Below are 18,514 nucleotides of genomic sequence, written 5' to 3' on the forward strand. Positions count from 1 at the left end.
AGAGACAGAGCAGGGAGGGAAACAAAGAATCCCAAGCAAGCTTCACGTTGTCAGCGCAGAGCTCGACGCAGGACTCGAACCCACGAACCTTGAGATCATGACCTGAGCCGAAACTAAGAGGTGGCCGCTTAACCAACTGAGCTTCCCAGGCACTCCTATAACACAGTTCTTATAGTGTCCAATTATTCATTGGATAGGGGCGCCTGGGTGGCTCAGTCGGTTAAGCGTCCGACTTTGCCTCAGGTCATGATTGCACAGTCCGTGAGTTCGAGCCCTGCATCAGGCTCTGTGCTGACAGCTTAGAGCCTGGAGCCTGCTTCGGATTCTGTGTCTCCCTCTCTCTCTGACCCTCTCGCCTTCATGCTCTGTCTCTCTCTGTCTCAAAAATAAATAATAAATATTAAAACAATTTAAAAAATATATTGATTGGATAATTAACCAGATAGTCAGGCAGCTCCATTCCCAGTCAAATGCTCCAAAGGAAAATAGCATTCATCTGCTTTTAGTAACAGGATGTTCCTGCTGTTCCATCTTTAGGAACTGGGAGGTTCAATAACAATTTCATGATTCTGATTTTTAAAAAATAAATCATTAATCATAATGTTTGGCCTTTGTCCTAATCACAGATGTACATTTATTCACCAATTCTTAGCAATATGTTTAGAAAACTATGATACACTGAAACATCTTCCGAAATGGTTGGTGTTTTGTTTTGTTTGAGTGTCATCGACACACAATGTTACATGAATTTCAGGTGTACAACTTAGTGATTTGACAAGTTTATACTTGTTTATACTTCATGCTTCTATTCACCACAAACGTAGCTACCATCTGTCCTGACACTTTGCTGTTAATATCATTGATTTTGCTCCTTATGCTCGGCTTTTTATTCATGTGACTTACCCATTCCATAACTGGAGGCCCACATCTCCCTCTCCCCTTCCCCCATTTTGCCCGGCTCCCTACCCCCATCCCCATCAGCAACCATCAGCTCTCTCTAGTTAACAGTTCTGATCCTGTTTTTTGTTTGTTGATTCTTTTTTTTTTTTTTTTAGATTCCACTTATGAATGAAATCATATGGTATTTGTCTTTCTCGGTCTGATTTATTTCACTTATCATAATACCATCTTGGTTTATCCATGTTGTCTGAAATAGCACGATCTCATCCTTTTTATGGCTGTGTAATACTCCACACACACACATACATATATACACACACACACACACACTTTTACTTTATTCATTTGTCTATTCATGGACACTTAGGTTACTTCCATGTCTTTTTTTTTAATGTTTATTTCTTTTTGAGAGAGAGAGAGAGAGACAGAGTATGAGCGGGAGAGGGCCAGAGAGAGAGGGAGACACAGAATCCGAAGCAGGCTCCAGGCTCTGAGCTGTCAGCACAGAGGTCCAAACTCACAAGCCATGAAATCGTGACCTGAGCTGAAGTTGGATACTTAATCGACTGAGCCACCCCGGCACCCCACCATGTCTTGGCCATTGTAAGCAGTGCCGCGATAAATATAGGGTGTATGTATCTTTTCGAGCTAGTGTTGTTGTTTTCCTTGGGTGAATACCCAATAGTGGAATTACTGGATCATATGGTATTTCTATTTTTAGTTTTTTGAGGACCCACCATACTGTTTTCCGGAGTGGCTGTACCAGTTTGCATTCCCACCAGCAGTGCACGAGGGTTCCTTTTTCTGTGCATCCTCTCTGACACGTGTTGTTTCTTGTCTTCTTGATTTTAGCCACCCTGACAGGGTATGAGGTGGTATCTCATTGTGGTTTTGATTTCCCTCATGAGGAGTGACACTGAGCACCTTTTCAAGGGTCTGTTGGCCATTCGTGTGTCTTCTTTTTTACAAGGCACTGGACACAAATTGCCTTTACAATTTTCAATCACTTTATGTTCTCATTTCTGTTGCAGTGTGAGCCCCGGGGCTTCTGCCTGGCTTTTTAATCCCTCCTCCAAGGATGATCATTGGGTGCATCATCCACCCCCCCCACTATCCCCCTGACCCCCCAGCCCAGCTCCCTAATTCCAAATTTGATTGTGCTGCATGAAATGGTTGGTTTATGTGATCATGATATTTCTCATGCTGGACAAAAACTACCAAGACATCAAGTTTGTTAAAAAATTTATGTGAGGATTGTTTTCACAGTGCCAGAAATTATACATCAACTCTTTAAGTGTAGTAGGCTCCCTTTCAAATGAAATTAAAGTCAGGAAGCCAAGCAGGACTTGGTATTTGTCCTTCATGCTTGAAACGAAGGGCAGGAAATCACACACAGAGCTGAGCACAGTTACAATGTTGGTGGATGTTTAGGAGGAAGCTTGGATTTCTGGTTCTGTGTTTCGGTCACCCACACTTCGCTCTTTTCTGCCGCCTTGTCTGCTCACCACCACCCCTACCCATTCATTCTCGTTCTAACCCTGAGGTTAGGATGGGCCCATCAGCTAACAAAGATGTACTTGACTGCTATTTTTGTGCCAGATACTGACCTAGTTTCTGGGGAGAAAACAATAAAAGTCCCATTCCCTGCCCGTAAGGGACTCACAGTACAGTAGGAGATAGAGATAAATAGATCATTCAAATACTGTGCCTGAGAAAGACATGTGACAAGGGGTAGGAGAAAATGTGCATTTCTCCACCTTGACCGGTGGTGTCCTGCTAGAGAATGTTCAGGAAGAGGCATACTGGTAATGCTTTACTATAAGCTTGCAATACAATACAAATACATTTAGGCGGGCCGAAATGTTTATTTTATTTTAATATTTACTTTACCTTTTTAAACTGTTTTCAGCTGAGCCACCACGAATCCTTACATCTGCAAATACACTCTATCAGGTCATTGCAAACAGGCCTGCTTTACTAGATTGTGCCTTCTTTGGGTCTCCTCTTCCTACCATTGAGTGGTAAGTCGTGGCTCTGTTTATTTTTATTTACTTATTTATTTTGGGAGAGTGAGTGAGAGCAGGGGAGGGGCAGAGGAAGGAGAGAGAGAATCCTAAGCAGTCTCCATACCCAGTGCAGGCCCGATGTGGGGCTCGATCTCATAACCCTGGGATCATGATCTGAGCCGAAATCAAGAGTTAGACGCTTAACTGAGCCACCCAGGCACCCGTCTATTTGTTTTTAATATTTACATTTGCTGAAGCCTTCAAATCTCTCTGTGTGTTGGATTTTCATTTAGTCAGAGAACGGACAGTGCAGATTCCATCATACTATTATTATGAAATTCATTCATAAACAGGTATAACTACTTGCTGTGTGCTAAATGCCTAACACATGTCCAGTCTGTTTAGCAGCACACTTTGTCAACCACAGAGGTATCTGGAAATGCATTTTTTTAGGTTTATTTTTTTATTTATTTTGAGAAAGAGAGACAGAGAGAAAGTGGGGGAGGGGCAGAGAGAGAGGGAGACAGAATCCCAAGCTGTCAGCACAGAGCGACGCGGGGTTTGAACTTACAAACCATGAGATCATGACCTGAGGTGAAGTCAAGAAGTGGACGCTTAACCGACTGAGCCACCCAGGTGCCCCTGGAAATGTATTTTTTAAAAATTGAAGGTCCTCCCGTATGTTACAATGCCATGGACATCACCTGGGACTTCACAAGGAATGCCGGCTGGAGAGCTGGTTGGGGACATTCCTTGATAATAGAATATCATTTGGGGTCAGAGAGAGGTCCTATAAGCTCAAAAACAGAATTCATTCCCCAGTGTTCATTTTTAGTGCCCCTCCCACCCGAGCTTCCTGATTTGGATCCATCCACTCTCACTGGTATCCTTTTACTGGTGTCCTGGTGAGGTCACGCTTAGCTTAGGTTGACTTTGCCTCACCCCTTTTATCAGTCCCCACTTCTGTCTGACAATAGCCTGGAAGTTGAATGGACACATACTTTGCATACATGCTCTATTGTCTTTCTTCCCTGAATAAGTTCTTACTGATAAGAATCAAAAGTCTCTTTAGAATTCAAATCAAATATCTTCCAATCGAGATCACTTTAGAATTGTAGCCTGTAGACGGGCTTACAGATAAGTCCCAGTAGGGAGGAGATGTCCGAAAGCTCAGTCTTCATTTTGCCTGTTTTATCGTCTATTTAGAGGTAGAATAGATAGTGATGTATTTATGAAATATGAATCTCTGATACTGAAAATTAGAATTTGAGTATTTTGCGTTGTCACCCTAATGCTTCCACACCATTTCTCATTAAATCTTCCCGTTTTACATCCTGCCTTACATTGACCCCACTGACTTACAGGCAAGCAATTCCGAATGTCTTGTGCAGATTCCAAACGTCTCTGAACTTGATACTATGCAGACCATCATGTGTTGATCTTGAATGTAGCATTTTATGTCTGACTTCAAATTATGATTTTTTTATTCCCTTTGTGATACTCTCTGTAATGAAGGTTCAAGGGAGCTAAGGGTAGTGCGCTCCGTGACGATATTTATGTTTTGCATGAAAATGGAACTTTGGAAATTCCTGTGGCCCAAAAGGACAGTACAGGAACTTACACGTGTGTTGCAAGGAATAAATTAGGAATGGCAAAGAATGAAGTTCACTTAGAAATCAAAGGTAAGGCAGAGGTGATGAAGCTTTTTCACATATTATGTGGCTTTGAGCAAATTCTTCAGCTCTGGCGATGGATAACGGAAGTTAAATTTCAGATCCAACCAGGATCATTAAGCAGCCTGAATATGCAGTAGTGCAAAGAGGGAGCACGGTGTCCTTTGAATGCAAAGTGAAACACGATCACACCTTGACCCTCACCATCACGTGGCTGAAGGACAACGGTGAGCTGCCCAGTGACGGAAGGTATTTGAAGACCATTTCTTTCCTTTCTCTTCTTCGTCTCTTTAAGCGGCTTTGAACTAAAGGTTTATTGTAGAGTGACTTAGCAGAGATGTTTCTAAAGTGTCTGAAATCTGCTCTCTCCAAGAAAAAAAAAAAAAAATACATTTTTCTCCCCGCCGCAAGATGCTTGGACCTAAGAAGGCATCAAGTTATTGAAATAGAGAATGTTTGTTGTATTTTTGCGTGTTGGTCTCCTGGGCAATTCAGGACAGGAAAAACCTTTCAGGCCTTGGATAACTTCCATTGTCTTCTACTGTGTGCAGTGAAGTCTCGACAGATGTTTTCATTACCATTCTACAAATAAGCAGAAATACGATCACTTTAATCAGCAGAGTGTGTCTAAATCCTTGTCAGTATTTTAAAGGACACTGGTTTTTATGTGGAGAGGGAATTTTCTTTTGCTTTCACCTAAAGCCAGTAGAAAGAGAAGGGGTTGGGGGGAACCCACAGGTATCTAAAAGAGCCTGAGCAGTCCTTGAGCCTGGAATGAAATCAGACTCATACCTGTCTTCCTGGTGAAGCATCAATTTGACAGAATGGGTGCTGAGCTGACTCTGTGAATCCTAGCTGGCCCAGGGGCCACAAGCATCGCCCCCTACGGGAAGAAATGCTGTGTGCTGGTGGGAATGCTTTCTGTGGTTTGCTTGCAAATGTGCCCAAACAGTGCCTGTCGCTTAATGGCCCCCCCAAAAAAACCAGGTGGCCTTCTCTTCTATACCCAGAATTTCCATGTAATTCTATGCTTCCAGCTGGCCAGTTTTATTTGTGGAATCTGAGTTGCTAAAGATGAGAAGAAAGTAGGAGGAAATGACTGTCGAGTTAAGCTGGCTAAAGTTTTAACTTGGAAATTCCTTGCAAAGACAGTTAATGATTTATGGAGCCTCCTTAAAATCATGCATGAATCCAATTTACATGGATTTTTGACCTACTAATTTCTCATGCCAGCTAGTAACCTCTAGAGAACTCTTCATGGTGCTTGTTGATCTCAGTCTCCCTATTTCTTGTGATAAAGTCGATACCATTCTTGGCTTTTACTTTCTCCTATGAGAGTTTATGCATGTGGCAAAAATGGCAGAAAATTTCTTCGGTAAGTGATAAATTATTTTTTTAGTATTTATTTATTTTGAGAGAAAGAGAGAGAGCACAAGTGGGGGAGGGGCAGAGAATGAGAGAGAGAGAGAGAGAGAGAGAGAGAGAGAGAGTCCCAAGCAGGCTTCACACTGTCAGCGCAGAGCCTGATGTAAGGCTCGATCTCACAAACCGTGAGAAATCAAGAGTCAGATGCTCAATTGACTGAGCCACCCCGGCACCCCAATAAAGTATTTAAAAATACACACTTTGTTAGAAATGGAGCTGGATGGGTGGTGTTTGAATGTTTCTTAGCAGCAGAAGCCGCAGGAAAGCCCACTAGTAAGGGTAACTGCAGCTGCCCCCACCTCACCTCTGGGTGCCCCTGGTCTTTAAGGAAGTGCCTAAAACTGCAGAAGGGTGCTTGATAAGCCTTCAGACCAGACAACTTGACATCCCTTCCAACCCAGGGTTCTAATCCCCTCTGTCTTCCAACTTTAAGCTTTATCAAAGTGATACATATTTTTTGGATTTTTGCTCTAATGAGCTGCAAATCTATATCATCTTTCTCTCTTTGTTAAAAATATTTATTTATTTATTTTGAGGGAGAGAGAGAGCATGAGCAGGGAATGGGGAGAGAGAAGAGACAAAGAATCCCAAGCAGGCTCCACACTGTCAGCACGCACCGTCAGCACAGAGCCCAATGCGGGGCTCGATCCCGCGAACCGTGGGATCATGACCTGAGCTGAAATCCAGAGTCAGACGCTCAACCACCTGAGCCACCCAGCCGCCCCATCTTTCTCTGTTTTCCACTTCACAGAGCCTCTTCCGTGCCGGCAACGCAACCATCCGTCGTGTGTGGCTGGATGTCCGTTTCAGCTGCTCTGAACGTGTTTTCTTTGCAGGTTCACTGTTGACAAGGACCATTTGGAGGTAGCTGATGTGAGGGACAGCGATGGTGGGGCCTACACATGTGTGGCCAACACAACTCTAGACATGGTCTCCGCCAGTGCTGTGCTTAGCGTCGTCGGTAAGAGTGGGGACACACAGGGCACCACTGCTGCCCCGTGTTAGGCTGGAAGGACTCAGTAGTAAATGTTTGCTTGATATAGTGTCACAGTTGTGTGGGTCAGTTAAATATGTACATTTTTCTTCTTTGAAAGATGCCTTGAAGGCAGTAATTTCAGTATAAATATACCAATGTAGCGGCGCTGGAATAAAATGATGCTTGCGCATATTAGTGATACTTTTATAAGAAAATTGGGTGAAATAATGTACTTCTATTTAAAATTGAAGGACCTCCCCTCACCCCCCCCCCGCCAAGTTGTGACTGCATGTTTATGGATGCTGTGTCCCACAGCTAAGCGCACAGCTTAGCGTTAGAATCTGAATCATGTTCAGTCTTTGTCTTCTTGTGCTATCTTATATCTTTCCATTCCTAATTTTGATTAAAATCCTTTATATTAATGTCCTTTCTAGCTCCTACTCCAACTCCAGCTCCTATTTACGGTAAACTAATATGAGTCTTCTTTCTCTATTTTCTGTCAAACAAGTCCACATTTGCAAAAAAAAAAAAAAAATTTTCTTTTCTCTATCACATCATTGTGTTTCTTTAAGGAAAAGTGCTCTGTCTGGTGTTCTGGTGCATTCCCCATTCACTGCTATGAATCATTTCTTCATGATAGCTCTGGAATGTCTCACTGAATGTATTACTGCTCATGTCTAAATATTTCATGTGTTGTTCTTTTTTTAAAAAAAAAATTTTAACATCCAGTTTTTAAACATTTTTTTTGAATGTTTATTTATTTTTGAGAGAGAGACAGAGACAGAGCATGAGCAGAAGAGGGGCAGAGAGAGAGGGAGATACAGAATCTGAAGTAGGCTCCAGGCTGTGAGCTTTCGACACAGAGCCCGACACGGGGCTCGAACCCGTGAACCGTGAGATCCTGAGCTGAGCCAAAGTCAGATGCTCAACCGACTGAGCCACCCAGGCTCCCCTTTCATGTGTTATTCTAAAGTCATCTCAATTGATAGAAGTCCCTCTTTGATATGATTCCCTTGTAAAGTAGCATAGTGCTTTTTCAAAAGCTGCCATCCACGTTTTACAGAATGAAAAAAAATATCTCAAATACCATTCCACAAATTAGGTTTTCATTTCAGTCTACTGCAAGTTGTTTTGGAAACATAAATGTTTTGGGATTCCATATTTGAGAAATTTTCATAGGAAAACAATGGCTGTTTGGAACAACATTTGACTATTGTCTTAGAGAAAACCAACTCACTGTGTTTAAGAAACATAAATCACTAAAGGAGGACCAACATGAAGGCACTTCCAAGTTGTGTGATTTTTCCGAGTCTGGAAAATAAATCAGAAATTATTTCCAGAACTCTTTTTGATTAAAGAACCCTCATCTTTAGTCAGCATATAAATACAAAAATTAATTTTACAGCATAAACTCAGCTGGATTTCACAGAGTATCCTTAGTTATGCTGTAGAACTGCCCTTGGTAGACATTTACTGTTTCTTTACTGGTAGGAAAGCAGTGCCCATAGTTTTATGGCCTCTGGTTCCCCAAGGGCTACAATCACGCCCAAGAGCAAGGTCAGGAAAGAGCCCAGAGGGGAATGTAAATTCTCTGGATCTCGGAAGTACCTTTAGAAGAAACGGACATGCTTCTGGGACACCTTCGTCCAACAGGTGTCTGTACCCTAGTGTCCTCTGAGGGTAAACACACCGTGTCCCCATGTGCCCGACCACTGTAGTGAGTATCTGCATGAGGTACACATGCTGAGGGCTACTTACAGAGCAGCAATCTTAGAATTCCCTTAAAAACATAAATATTCTCCAGGAGCTCCAAAATCGATCACTTCCTGCGTTTCCGAAAGAACATTTAAGCCTTCTTAATCAGCAGTCCCTGTGCTTGCCTGTATTTGTGTTTCAGCATTTGTCGTTCTCTGTTTCCCATTTATTAGAAATTAAGCTTCAGTGTTATTTTTTCTGTCTGCGCTCCTTCATGTTTATGAGAAGACACACCGAGGGTGCTGGTGAACCACGTAGGCCCTCCCCACTGGTTTTGGTCACACGTGATTCGGTTTCATTGGGAAAAGAAGCAAGCAGAACTCATTGATGGGTTGTCCTGGGTGTGCTTGTGTGTTCCCAGCAACCTTGGCTGTTGGCACTTCATTTCCGTTGCATGCTCCTTGACCGTTAAGTGTGCTGTGTCTTTAAGATGCACCCCCTGTGAATGGTGTTACAAGTAAGTAAAAGACAACCTCATAAGGATGGATGGCTAACCGTGGTGTGTATGTTCGGTCTACAGATGTCCCAAATCCTCCCTTTGATTTAGAATTGACGGATCAACTCGACAAAAGTGTTCAGCTGTCGTGGACCCCAGGCGATGACAACAATAGCCCTATTATAGGTATGTGGTGTCATTTTCTTTGTCACTGGTCAATTTCACGACCATTTCTGAAGTACTTTATCACGTGTGATTGAAATTCCTTATGGAGATATTTGCTGGCATTCTCTGCTTCATTACTAATAGAAACCTTTATTTATAGCTCCCCTCTCTTCAGAGCCTGAGTTATTCCTGGTTACAGCTTCTGGTAGAAGACGTTACTTAATTGCTGATGATGTTAACTAACTAAGCAAATACACTTTCATTTTGTGTACGAGATCCAAAAGAATCACCGTAAATTTGGGGCGCCTGGGTGGCTCAGTGGGTTAAGCGTCCGACTTCGGCTCACGTCATGATCTCACAGTTTGTGAGGTTCGAGCCCTGCATTGGGCTCTGTGCTGACGACTCGGAGCCTGGAGCCTGCTTCAGATTCTGTGTCTCTATCTCTGCCCCCCCACTCACACTCTTTGTCTCTCTCAAAAATAAATAAACATTAAAAAAAAAGAAGAATCACCATAAATTTCCACCATAGTAGGAAGATGTACGCTACTCATTTTGCCTATTAATGTGGGAGAAAAAGGTAGGAGGACCAGGCACCGTCCTTCCAGTGTGCATATTAGGAAACTGAGATTTGGTGAGTAAAGTGACTTTTTAGACCCACAGTTGGTAACAGAGCTGGGTGTGGACATTAAGTCCATCACCTTCCAGTACGGGCCTCTTTCTTCCCATCAGCCCCTGCTACGAAGAGGCTCATTCCACAGTGTCCAATCCTCGCCGTGATGATGCTAGCCTAGAGAGTTAAAGTCAAAGGAGGAGCCACACTATAAGGACACTGGAAGAACTTAATAAAATTAGACTCTAGATGTGTTTAGAAGTTTTAGAACTGAAGAGATACTTCAGAGAGTATCACAGGCCTGTGATATATTATTACCTTCAGGTATATGCTGCAGGAAAACTAAATTCCTTTCTGATGACTACCCCCAGATTACTCTGAAATGATGTGAGTGTTGACGTATTGCACCTGCTGGTAAAACAGACTATTTCCAGTGCAATTCAACAGAAGCCTCCTCTCTATCTTGTGTTATTTAATGGTGTTCCTTTCTCAACTGAGTTTTTAGTCCTTGACCAGAACACTCATCCATTCATGCTGAGTCTTCCAGTTAATTAAATACAGTAGCTGGATTTAGCCACTTAGGATGCTTGCAGACTCTTTGTACCAATGTTAAAGTGAGACCATTAGATTTCAAAGCGTTTCTACTCTTTCATTCATCCACTCATTCATTCATTCAATAGATATTGATTGACTGCCTATTATGAATCAGGCACTGTTTTACAACAACATAGTCAAAAATCTCTGCCCATGTGGAGCTTGTATTTTAGCAGAGGGGACAGAAATGATGTAAAATTAATAATATATATCATGTTGGATATAATATGATTGTATGTGTATGTACCTATGTAAAATGTAATACACATTGTATATGTGTATGTATATACACACACATATATATGTATAGAACACACACACACACACACACACACACACACTACTCAGACCTTCCTTCAGGAAAGAACCTGCCACAAGGAGTGTTGACATCAGGCTCCTTCAGCTGCACCTTCCCCAAGGATCTGCTTCAGTATGCATGAGAGGTCTTCCTGAGCTGCTGCAGCAACCAAGGGGTGGACTGTGAACCGTGCAGGTCTTGCAGGCCGTTGTAAGGGCTGGGAAGTCATGGGAGGGAGTTAAGTAGAGGAGTGGAGTGAATCATGGTGGCTCTTCTACTGAAGATGGTCTCTAGAAGAACAAGAGGGGATGCAGGGAGACATGTAGGACTGCAGTTCTCCATGAAGTACCCTGTAGAACCTCAGCAAACTCAGAGGGTGCCTCGGGGTATTTTTTTAAATTTTTGATTTTTAAATTTTGATGTTTAAAAAACACAGTCAGGGCGCCTGGGTGGATCAGTCGGTTGAGCCTCCGACTCTTGATTTTGGCTCAGGTCATGATCCCAGGGTCATGGGATCGAGCCCCATGTCAGGCTCCATGCTAAGCATGGAGCTTGCTTCAGATTCTCTCTCTCTCTTTCCCTCTGCCCCTCCCCAACTTGCTCACTCTCGAAGATAAAAATAAATCAATTTAAAAAACACAGTCACATGTGTTACATACCACATGAAATACTAGCTTGGGGCCGCCTACAGTTCCAACATGATATTGCTGTATCATATTGTGATGATGCCATATATGCAAAGCCTTTATCGCTGTGGTAAAAAGCCAGTACCACGTGAAAATCAGTGTGTAACAGAAAATGAGGAAGGTGGTGACCAGTCTCTTCACAAGGTTCGAGAAGTCACACAATGCCGAATGGGTTAAGTTGTTAAGACATGAATATTTACGAAGCTGTATAGACCTAATGACTTGCCTGGAAATGCTAGATATTTCTTTTGGCCTAAGGGAACCGTGAAGAAAATTACTGAGACACTAAGTGCACTATGAACTGAGGAAATTTGGGAACTCGTGAGTTGGGAGGTTATGGAATGATTCACACAAGAGATAATGGTGGCTTGGCATAGGCCAAGAGGATGGAGGTGCTGAAAAATGGTCAGATTTTGCATGTTCTAAAGGTACAGCCAACAAAACTACTGAAACTATGAAGGGAGAGGATCCAAACTGGACTTCAGGGTTTTGACCTGAGTTGTCACTGCCACTTGGGGAGGAGAATCAGGATCACTCTTGGTCGTAAACAGTTTGTCATGCTATAATAGAGAAACAAGTGGAGTTGTTGAGTCAATGAACTATCTGTCCAAGTCTACAGTTCAGGGGAGGGAGAGGGGCTGCCCATATAAATGGCACCAGTTCATGAGACTGGAGATCACCAGCAAGCCAATGGAGATTGAAAGGAAAACTTGAGCTACTTAGCTTCAGAGAACTGCGACACACAACATTTCTACTTCGTGCTTGTATCTGTAATTCAGATCATGGCGCATGGCACATTTGTAGGCAATTAATAAATATCTAAATACCGATTTTTTTTACCAGGGTAGAACATGTACATGCCACAAAATTTTAGCAAATGCAAAAGGATATGCACTTAAAAGTAAGTCTTCTGCACCCCTCTGATTCCCCGTTTCTCCATGATACTGATGCCATCAGTGTGGGTACTCTGAGGGGCAGTACACGTATAGTCAAACATATATGTATGTGTATGTGTTACGGTAAATCTTTGTGCTCTTACATAAGTGTCCCACACCTTTCTATACCCTACTTGGTTACACTTAACTGTGTATTTTAGAAATCATCCCATTTCAGTGGCAAATGGAGTACCCTCGTTCATTTTTTACAGTTGCAGATTATTCCATTGTGTGGATGCACCATAATTTATTTGATCAGAGTCCTATTGGTGAACGTTTAAGGTTTTGCACTTATGTTGTTTCAACAGCAAACAGTGCCACAATGTGGATTCTTTTTCATGTGTCTGTGAGCATATGCATGAGTACATTCATTCAAAATAAATTGCTAGGAGTACAATCTCTCAATCAAAGGATATCAGAGTTGAATATTGTGAGATATTCTAGATTGTCCTCTACAGAAGTTGTGCCGATTTACATTCCCGGAACCAAAGTATGAGAATGCTTGTTTCCCTGTGTAATAGTCAACAAAGTCTGTTAAACTTTTGATTACTGCCTATCTGTTTAGTGGAAAGTGATCTCTCACTATATTTATTTTAAATTTTTTTAATGTTTCTTTATTTTTTTGGGGGGGAGAGGCAGAGAGAGAGGCAGACACAGAACCCAAAGCAGGCTCCAGGCTCTGAGCTGTCAGCACAGAGCCTGACACAGGGCTCGGACCCACAAATTGTGAGATCATGACCTGACCATCTTTCCATATACTTAAACTTTCCAAAGGATGTATAGACCACTTCTAAATAGTTTTAAGTAACTAAATTCAGCATGCTGGAGAAAGAATACCAAATATTATTGGTTATTGGGTATTGAGGATAATGATAGAATTCTTAAATCAAACTATTCTAATGGAATTTTTCTTGAAAGGGAAATAACTCATGTTCAGCTACTCTTGTTAGATTGTCCTGTCCATTGTCCTAGCAACCTACCGTTGCATGACTGACCTCATTATCTTGGGTTCTGTGTGTGTGTGTGTATGTGTGTGTGTGTGTGTATGTATTGTGGCCAGAATTCATCATTGAATATGAAGACGCAATGCATGAGGCAGGACTGTGGCACCACCAAACCAAGGTTTCTGGAATGCAGACCACAGCCCAGCTGAAGCTGTCACCTTATGTGAACTACTCCTTCAGAGTGATGGCGGTGAACAGCCTCGGGAGGAGCCTGCCCAGTGAGCCATCTGAACAGTATTTGACTAAAGCTGCAGGTAGGTAAAGGCAGGGGCGGGGCGGGGGGGGTGCCTTCTGTGATGGGAAATAAAATATGAAACCTTTCCACTGTTTGAGAAAGACTGAAGCTTACACATATGTGACTGCTTAACTTCTAGAACCAGATACAAATCCCACGGCTGTGGAAGGACTAGGATCCGAGCCTGATAATTTGGTGATTACCTGGAAGGTGAGCTCACCATGAAGTCTTCAGCTTTCCTTGGTGTATTTTAGAGTGAAAGAAAAAAAGTTGTTTTTAAACAATGTCTATATTGAAATCCCATATCACCCATTTTGGGGAAAAATATTTATTTAAGAAACATTATTGTGTCGTAGTTAAAGGCTTGATTCTTGGAGCCAGAACGAATGGGCACAAATCCCAGCTTTGTCACTTACTAACTGTGTGACTCTAAGCCAGTTGCTTACCATCTCCATTGTGTATCTGTATCGTGGGACTAGTAATAGAACCAACCTCATACAATTGAAGGAGTTAATACATGTAAAGCCCTTAGAACTGTGCCTAGCACAAATGTGTGCTCAATAAATGCTAGCTCGTATCATCATCATCATAGAGAAGCATCTAGAAGACGTGTACCAAGTTATTCCCAATACTCAACGTCTACTTCTGCTGCTGGTTGTTGTTGTTGTTGTTGTTGTTGTTGTTGTTGTTGTTCTTCTTCTTCTTCTTCTTCTTCTTCTTTTTCTTCTTCTTCTTCTTCTTCTTCTTCTTCTTCTTCTTCTTCTATCTCTCTCTCTCTCTCTTTTGGTTTATCTATATTTTCTGGACTTCAAAAATTAACGTATATTCACTTGTGTGATTTTAAAACTTAACTTTGGTAGACCCATGCAGGCACACCTATATGTATACGTACTTGTACATTTATATACATACAGACATGACAGGATAGACTGACACGCCAACTTTTTTTTTTTTAAGATTTTATTTTTTCCAACGTTTTTTTTTTTTTTTTTTTTTTTTTTATTTTTGGGACAGAGAGAGACAGAGCATGAACGGGGGAGGGGCAGAGAGAGAGGGAGACACAGAATCGGAAACAGGCTCCAGGCTCCGAGCCATCAGCCCAGAGCCTGACGCGGGGCTCGAACTCACAGACCGCGAGATCGTGACCTGGCTGAAGTCGGACGCTTAACCGACTGCGCCACCCAGGCGCCCCAAGATTTTATTTTTAAGTAATCTCTACACCCAACGTGGGACTCAAACCCATAATCCTGAGATTAAGAGTCACACGCTCCTCCCACTGAGTTAGCCAGGTGCCCAGACAAACCAACATTTTTTCGTTTGTTTTTTTTTTTAATGAAGAAAGAAGTAGTTCACCACTTTCAGTCTCTTAAGTAAAATAAACAGTTATGGGCTGTCACACAAACAGGAATAGATGAAGGAAACTATTAAGTTGTCCACCCTTGACTGTGGAGCCAGAGTTTAAGAGGCTTATGTGGTATTTACTACTTCAAGACAGAAATTAATAAGCTTTGTGGGGCACCTGGGTGGCTCAGTTGGTTAAGCATCTGATTCTTGATCTCAGCTTGGGTCTTGATCTTAGGGTCTTGAGTTCAAGCTCCATGTTGGGCTACACCCTAGGCGTGAAGCCTACTAAAAAAAAAAAAAAAGAAAGAAAGAAAAGAAATTAAGAACCTTTGAAATGTTGATCCCAAACAAACTTTGAATCTCATCATGAATAGAAAAAAAGATAAAAGATCCCTGGAGAATATTGTTAATAGCTTGGGTTTTAGCGTTTCAGTTTAAGTCTGGGAATTGAATTTTGTGTTCCGGGAAAAGGTTGCACAGTCTGTTTTAAAAGCTCTGATTTATTTGGCTTTTCTTGTAGCCCTTGAATGGTTTCGAATCTAATGGGCCGGGCCTCCAATACAAAGTTAGCTGGCGCCAGAAAGATGGCGATGATGAATGGGCGTCAGTGGTTGTGGCGAACGTATCCAAATATATTGTCTCAGGCACACCAACCTTTGTTCCATACTTGATAAAAGTGCAGGCCCTGAATGATGTGGGGTTTGCTCCAGAGCCGGCTGTGGTCAGGGGCCATTCCGGAGAAGACCGTAAGTGTTTGATGCTATTTCGTTTATACTTTCATTTATACCAGTGAAACAGACTTACCAAGGTGCAAGCCAAGACGATTTTCAGAGGGCACTTAGATTGGGAGGGACGGAGGCAGCAACGGTTTTGCTCCACATTCCTGAATTTAAACAGCCTGCTATGTAAAAAGTAGGTTCAGAATGTTAAGCGTCGCTATTTTAGAAAGGTATGTTATTCTCACCAAGTCAAATGAACAGGTATCAAATGAACTCTCAGTCCTTGATAACCCAGAGACTAGGGCTGGGTCACACTTCAAGCCAAAATTGTTTGGGGCATTTTTGCATGAAATTCAAAATAACACTGATACTTCTACCCCCTGTCCTGTTTTTCCCTAGTCCCAATGGTGGCTCCCGGAAATGTGCGTGTAAATGTGGTGAACAGTACCTTAGCTGAGGTGCACTGGGACCCAGTACCTCCGAAAAGTATCCGAGGACACCTGCAAGGCTATCGGGCAAGTCAAGGCCAATTTTTTGCACTCTTTCCGTAGGAACAGGCCATCGGCTGGTGCCTGGTGCACTTCTCTTGGTCTGAGGCCTTGAGACTTCTGGTTTATCCCTTCAGGCAGGGCCATATCTAAGGACCCCAGCTATAGCAGAAGCAAAACCTCAATGCATCCAAAGTGAAAAAAAAAAAAGGTGTTCTCCCCTTTTCCCATAGGTGATCTCAAATCCTTCCAACCATTAACATAGGGGCAAAATGGGGGAAACTAAAGTTTAAGAAACTAAAATACAATGAAATGCACCTAGCTTTAAAACAATACTGACTGGGGTGCCTGACTGGCTCAGTCAGTTGAGCACGCGACCCTTGATTTTGGCTCAGGTCATGATCCCACAGTTCGTGAGTTTGAGCCCTGCATGTGCCTGCTTATGATTCTCTCTCTCCCTCTCTCTGCCCCTCCCCCCCTTTCAAAATAAATAAATAAATTTTAAAATAATAATAATACTGACTACACATGTCAAACACACTAAATTGTCCAGAAAATAATGTAGGCGCATTTTTAAAAAATTTTTTTAATGTTTTATTTACTTTTGAGAGAGAGAGTGTGTGAGTGCATGGGGCGTGGGAGCAGAGAGGGAGACACAGAATCTGAAGCAGGGTCCAGGCTCTGAGCTGTCAGCACAGAGCCCGATGTGGGGCTCGAACCCATGAAATGGTGAGATCATCACCTGAGCTGAAACCAAGAGTCTGACGCTTTACTGACCGAGCCACCCAGGTGCCACTAGGCACATTTTTTAAAAAGCACTCAGATTATACTTAAAAATCATGTAGTCCCAGCTGGGTCATTCTCACTAACATCAGTTATCTTTGTTCTTGGGAGGCACAGAAAAATTGATTCATAAAGGTTTTTGATAGGTAGGAGAAAAACTGGCCTCTAGAGATCACTATTTGCACTGAATTTTGGGTTTGCCAGATTCTGTATATAGGTTGACTTCTCCTGAAAATGGCTTTAAACTTTTAAGAAGAATTTGAGAGGACTTAATAAATAATTCTGGATTTTTAACCACAGTTAATCAAGCCTTGGCTTAGCCATCTCTCCAAAATGTGTGCCTGCCATTTAATACCAAACAACAAAAAATGTATTTTTTTTCGTGTTTATTTTTGAGAGAGAGAGAGAGAGAGCACAAGTGGGGAGGGGCAGAGAGAGAGGGAGACACAGAATCCAAAGCAGGCTCCAGGCTCCGAGCTGTCAGCACAGAGTCCAACCCTGAGCTCGAACTCATGAACCGTGAGATCATGACCTGAGCCCAAGTTGGATGCTTAACTGACTGAGCCACTCAGGTGCCCCTAAAAAAAAGTATTTTTAAGTGAGTCAGTTTGACATAGTGATAAAGGCCTAGACTTGGGAGTAGAGGATCCACTATGGCTTTTGATTGCCCTGTGGCTGGGGACAAGCCACTCAGTTGTCCAGGGTTCATCTGTGCTAAAGGAATAATAATAAAAGCTTTGCTGTGGCTTTGAGGTTTAAATTAAATGATATATTGCACATGAAGTTGTATTCTGGGCAAGTATGTAAACATTGGGCAGTAATTTTTACTTTCAGCATATTTTATACAAGTAAGCCGCTTCAGTCCTTCTATCATCTTCCTTTACCTTATGTTCTAGAAAGAACTGGGCGGGTATTGTGCTGTTCCACTTATTTCCCTTAGACACCTCCCACCAAGCAGTATATAGCCCAGGCTGCATCACATATTCTCGATGCAGTTTCCCACGTTATCTCTGGGCTTCCACTGTCTTGCTTCATAATCAATGTCTATTGGTTTTGCCAGGAATCAAGTTCTAAAATGCACCAGGGAAATCCTCTAGGGCACAACCATCAGACTTCAGTTTCATGAGCAGGAGGAATCTCGTTTGCCCCGTTCTGCCTGTCCCTGACTTCTGTTCTTGCTCTTTCAGATTTACTACTGGAAGGCACAGGAGGGTTCACTTAAGAGAAACAGACGCCACATCGAGAAAAAGATCCTCACTTTCCAGGACAGCAAGACACACGGCATGTTGCCCGGGCTGGAGCCTTTCAGCCACTACGCACTGAACGTGCGAGTGGTCAACGGGAAAGGGGAGGGCCCGGCCAGCCCCGACAGAGTCTTTAATACTCCAGAAGGAGGTAGGGGGTGGTCGCGTCTCTGAGCTTCTAGAACATATGGTGCATCCTGAGAGCCTCTGCACGACAGAAGAGGCCCCACAAAGCTGG

The 18,514-nt window shown here is 42.6% G+C and overlaps 1 protein-coding gene across 22 annotated transcripts in view; it reads left to right on the top strand.

Annotated features, from left to right (window-relative positions):
• The window catches only part of NRCAM (neuronal cell adhesion molecule), a 284,783-nt gene that overhangs the window by 236,720 nt on the left and 29,549 nt on the right, over window positions 1-18,514 (top strand). For 15 of the 22 annotated variants that reach the window (XM_019451160.2, XM_053896803.1, XM_019451145.2 and 12 more), the window contains 11 exons: window positions 2,810-2,921; window positions 4,422-4,588; window positions 4,681-4,828; window positions 6,841-6,965; window positions 7,415-7,444; window positions 9,256-9,357; window positions 13,520-13,717; window positions 13,838-13,908; window positions 15,563-15,788; window positions 16,161-16,276; window positions 18,220-18,427. In XM_019451160.2, the coding sequence (XP_019306705.1) occupies window positions 2,810-2,921; window positions 4,422-4,588; window positions 4,681-4,828; window positions 6,841-6,965; window positions 7,415-7,444; window positions 9,256-9,357; window positions 13,520-13,717; window positions 13,838-13,908; window positions 15,563-15,788; window positions 16,161-16,276; window positions 18,220-18,427 (1,503 nt within the window). The remainder of the gene's footprint in view (window positions 1-2,809; window positions 2,922-4,421; window positions 4,589-4,680; window positions 4,829-6,840; window positions 6,966-7,414; window positions 7,445-9,255; window positions 9,358-13,519; window positions 13,718-13,837; window positions 13,909-15,562; window positions 15,789-16,160; window positions 16,277-18,219; window positions 18,428-18,514) is intronic. The other 7 variants (XM_053896795.1, XM_019451157.2, XM_019451158.2 and 4 more) reach the window with 1 other exon arrangement.

This window comes from Panthera pardus, unplaced genomic scaffold, assembly GCF_024362965.1.
Source record: "Panthera pardus isolate Hobbes unplaced genomic scaffold, ASM2436296v1 HiC_scaffold_8, whole genome shotgun sequence".
Taxonomy (NCBI): Eukaryota; Metazoa; Chordata; class Mammalia; order Carnivora; family Felidae; genus Panthera; species Panthera pardus.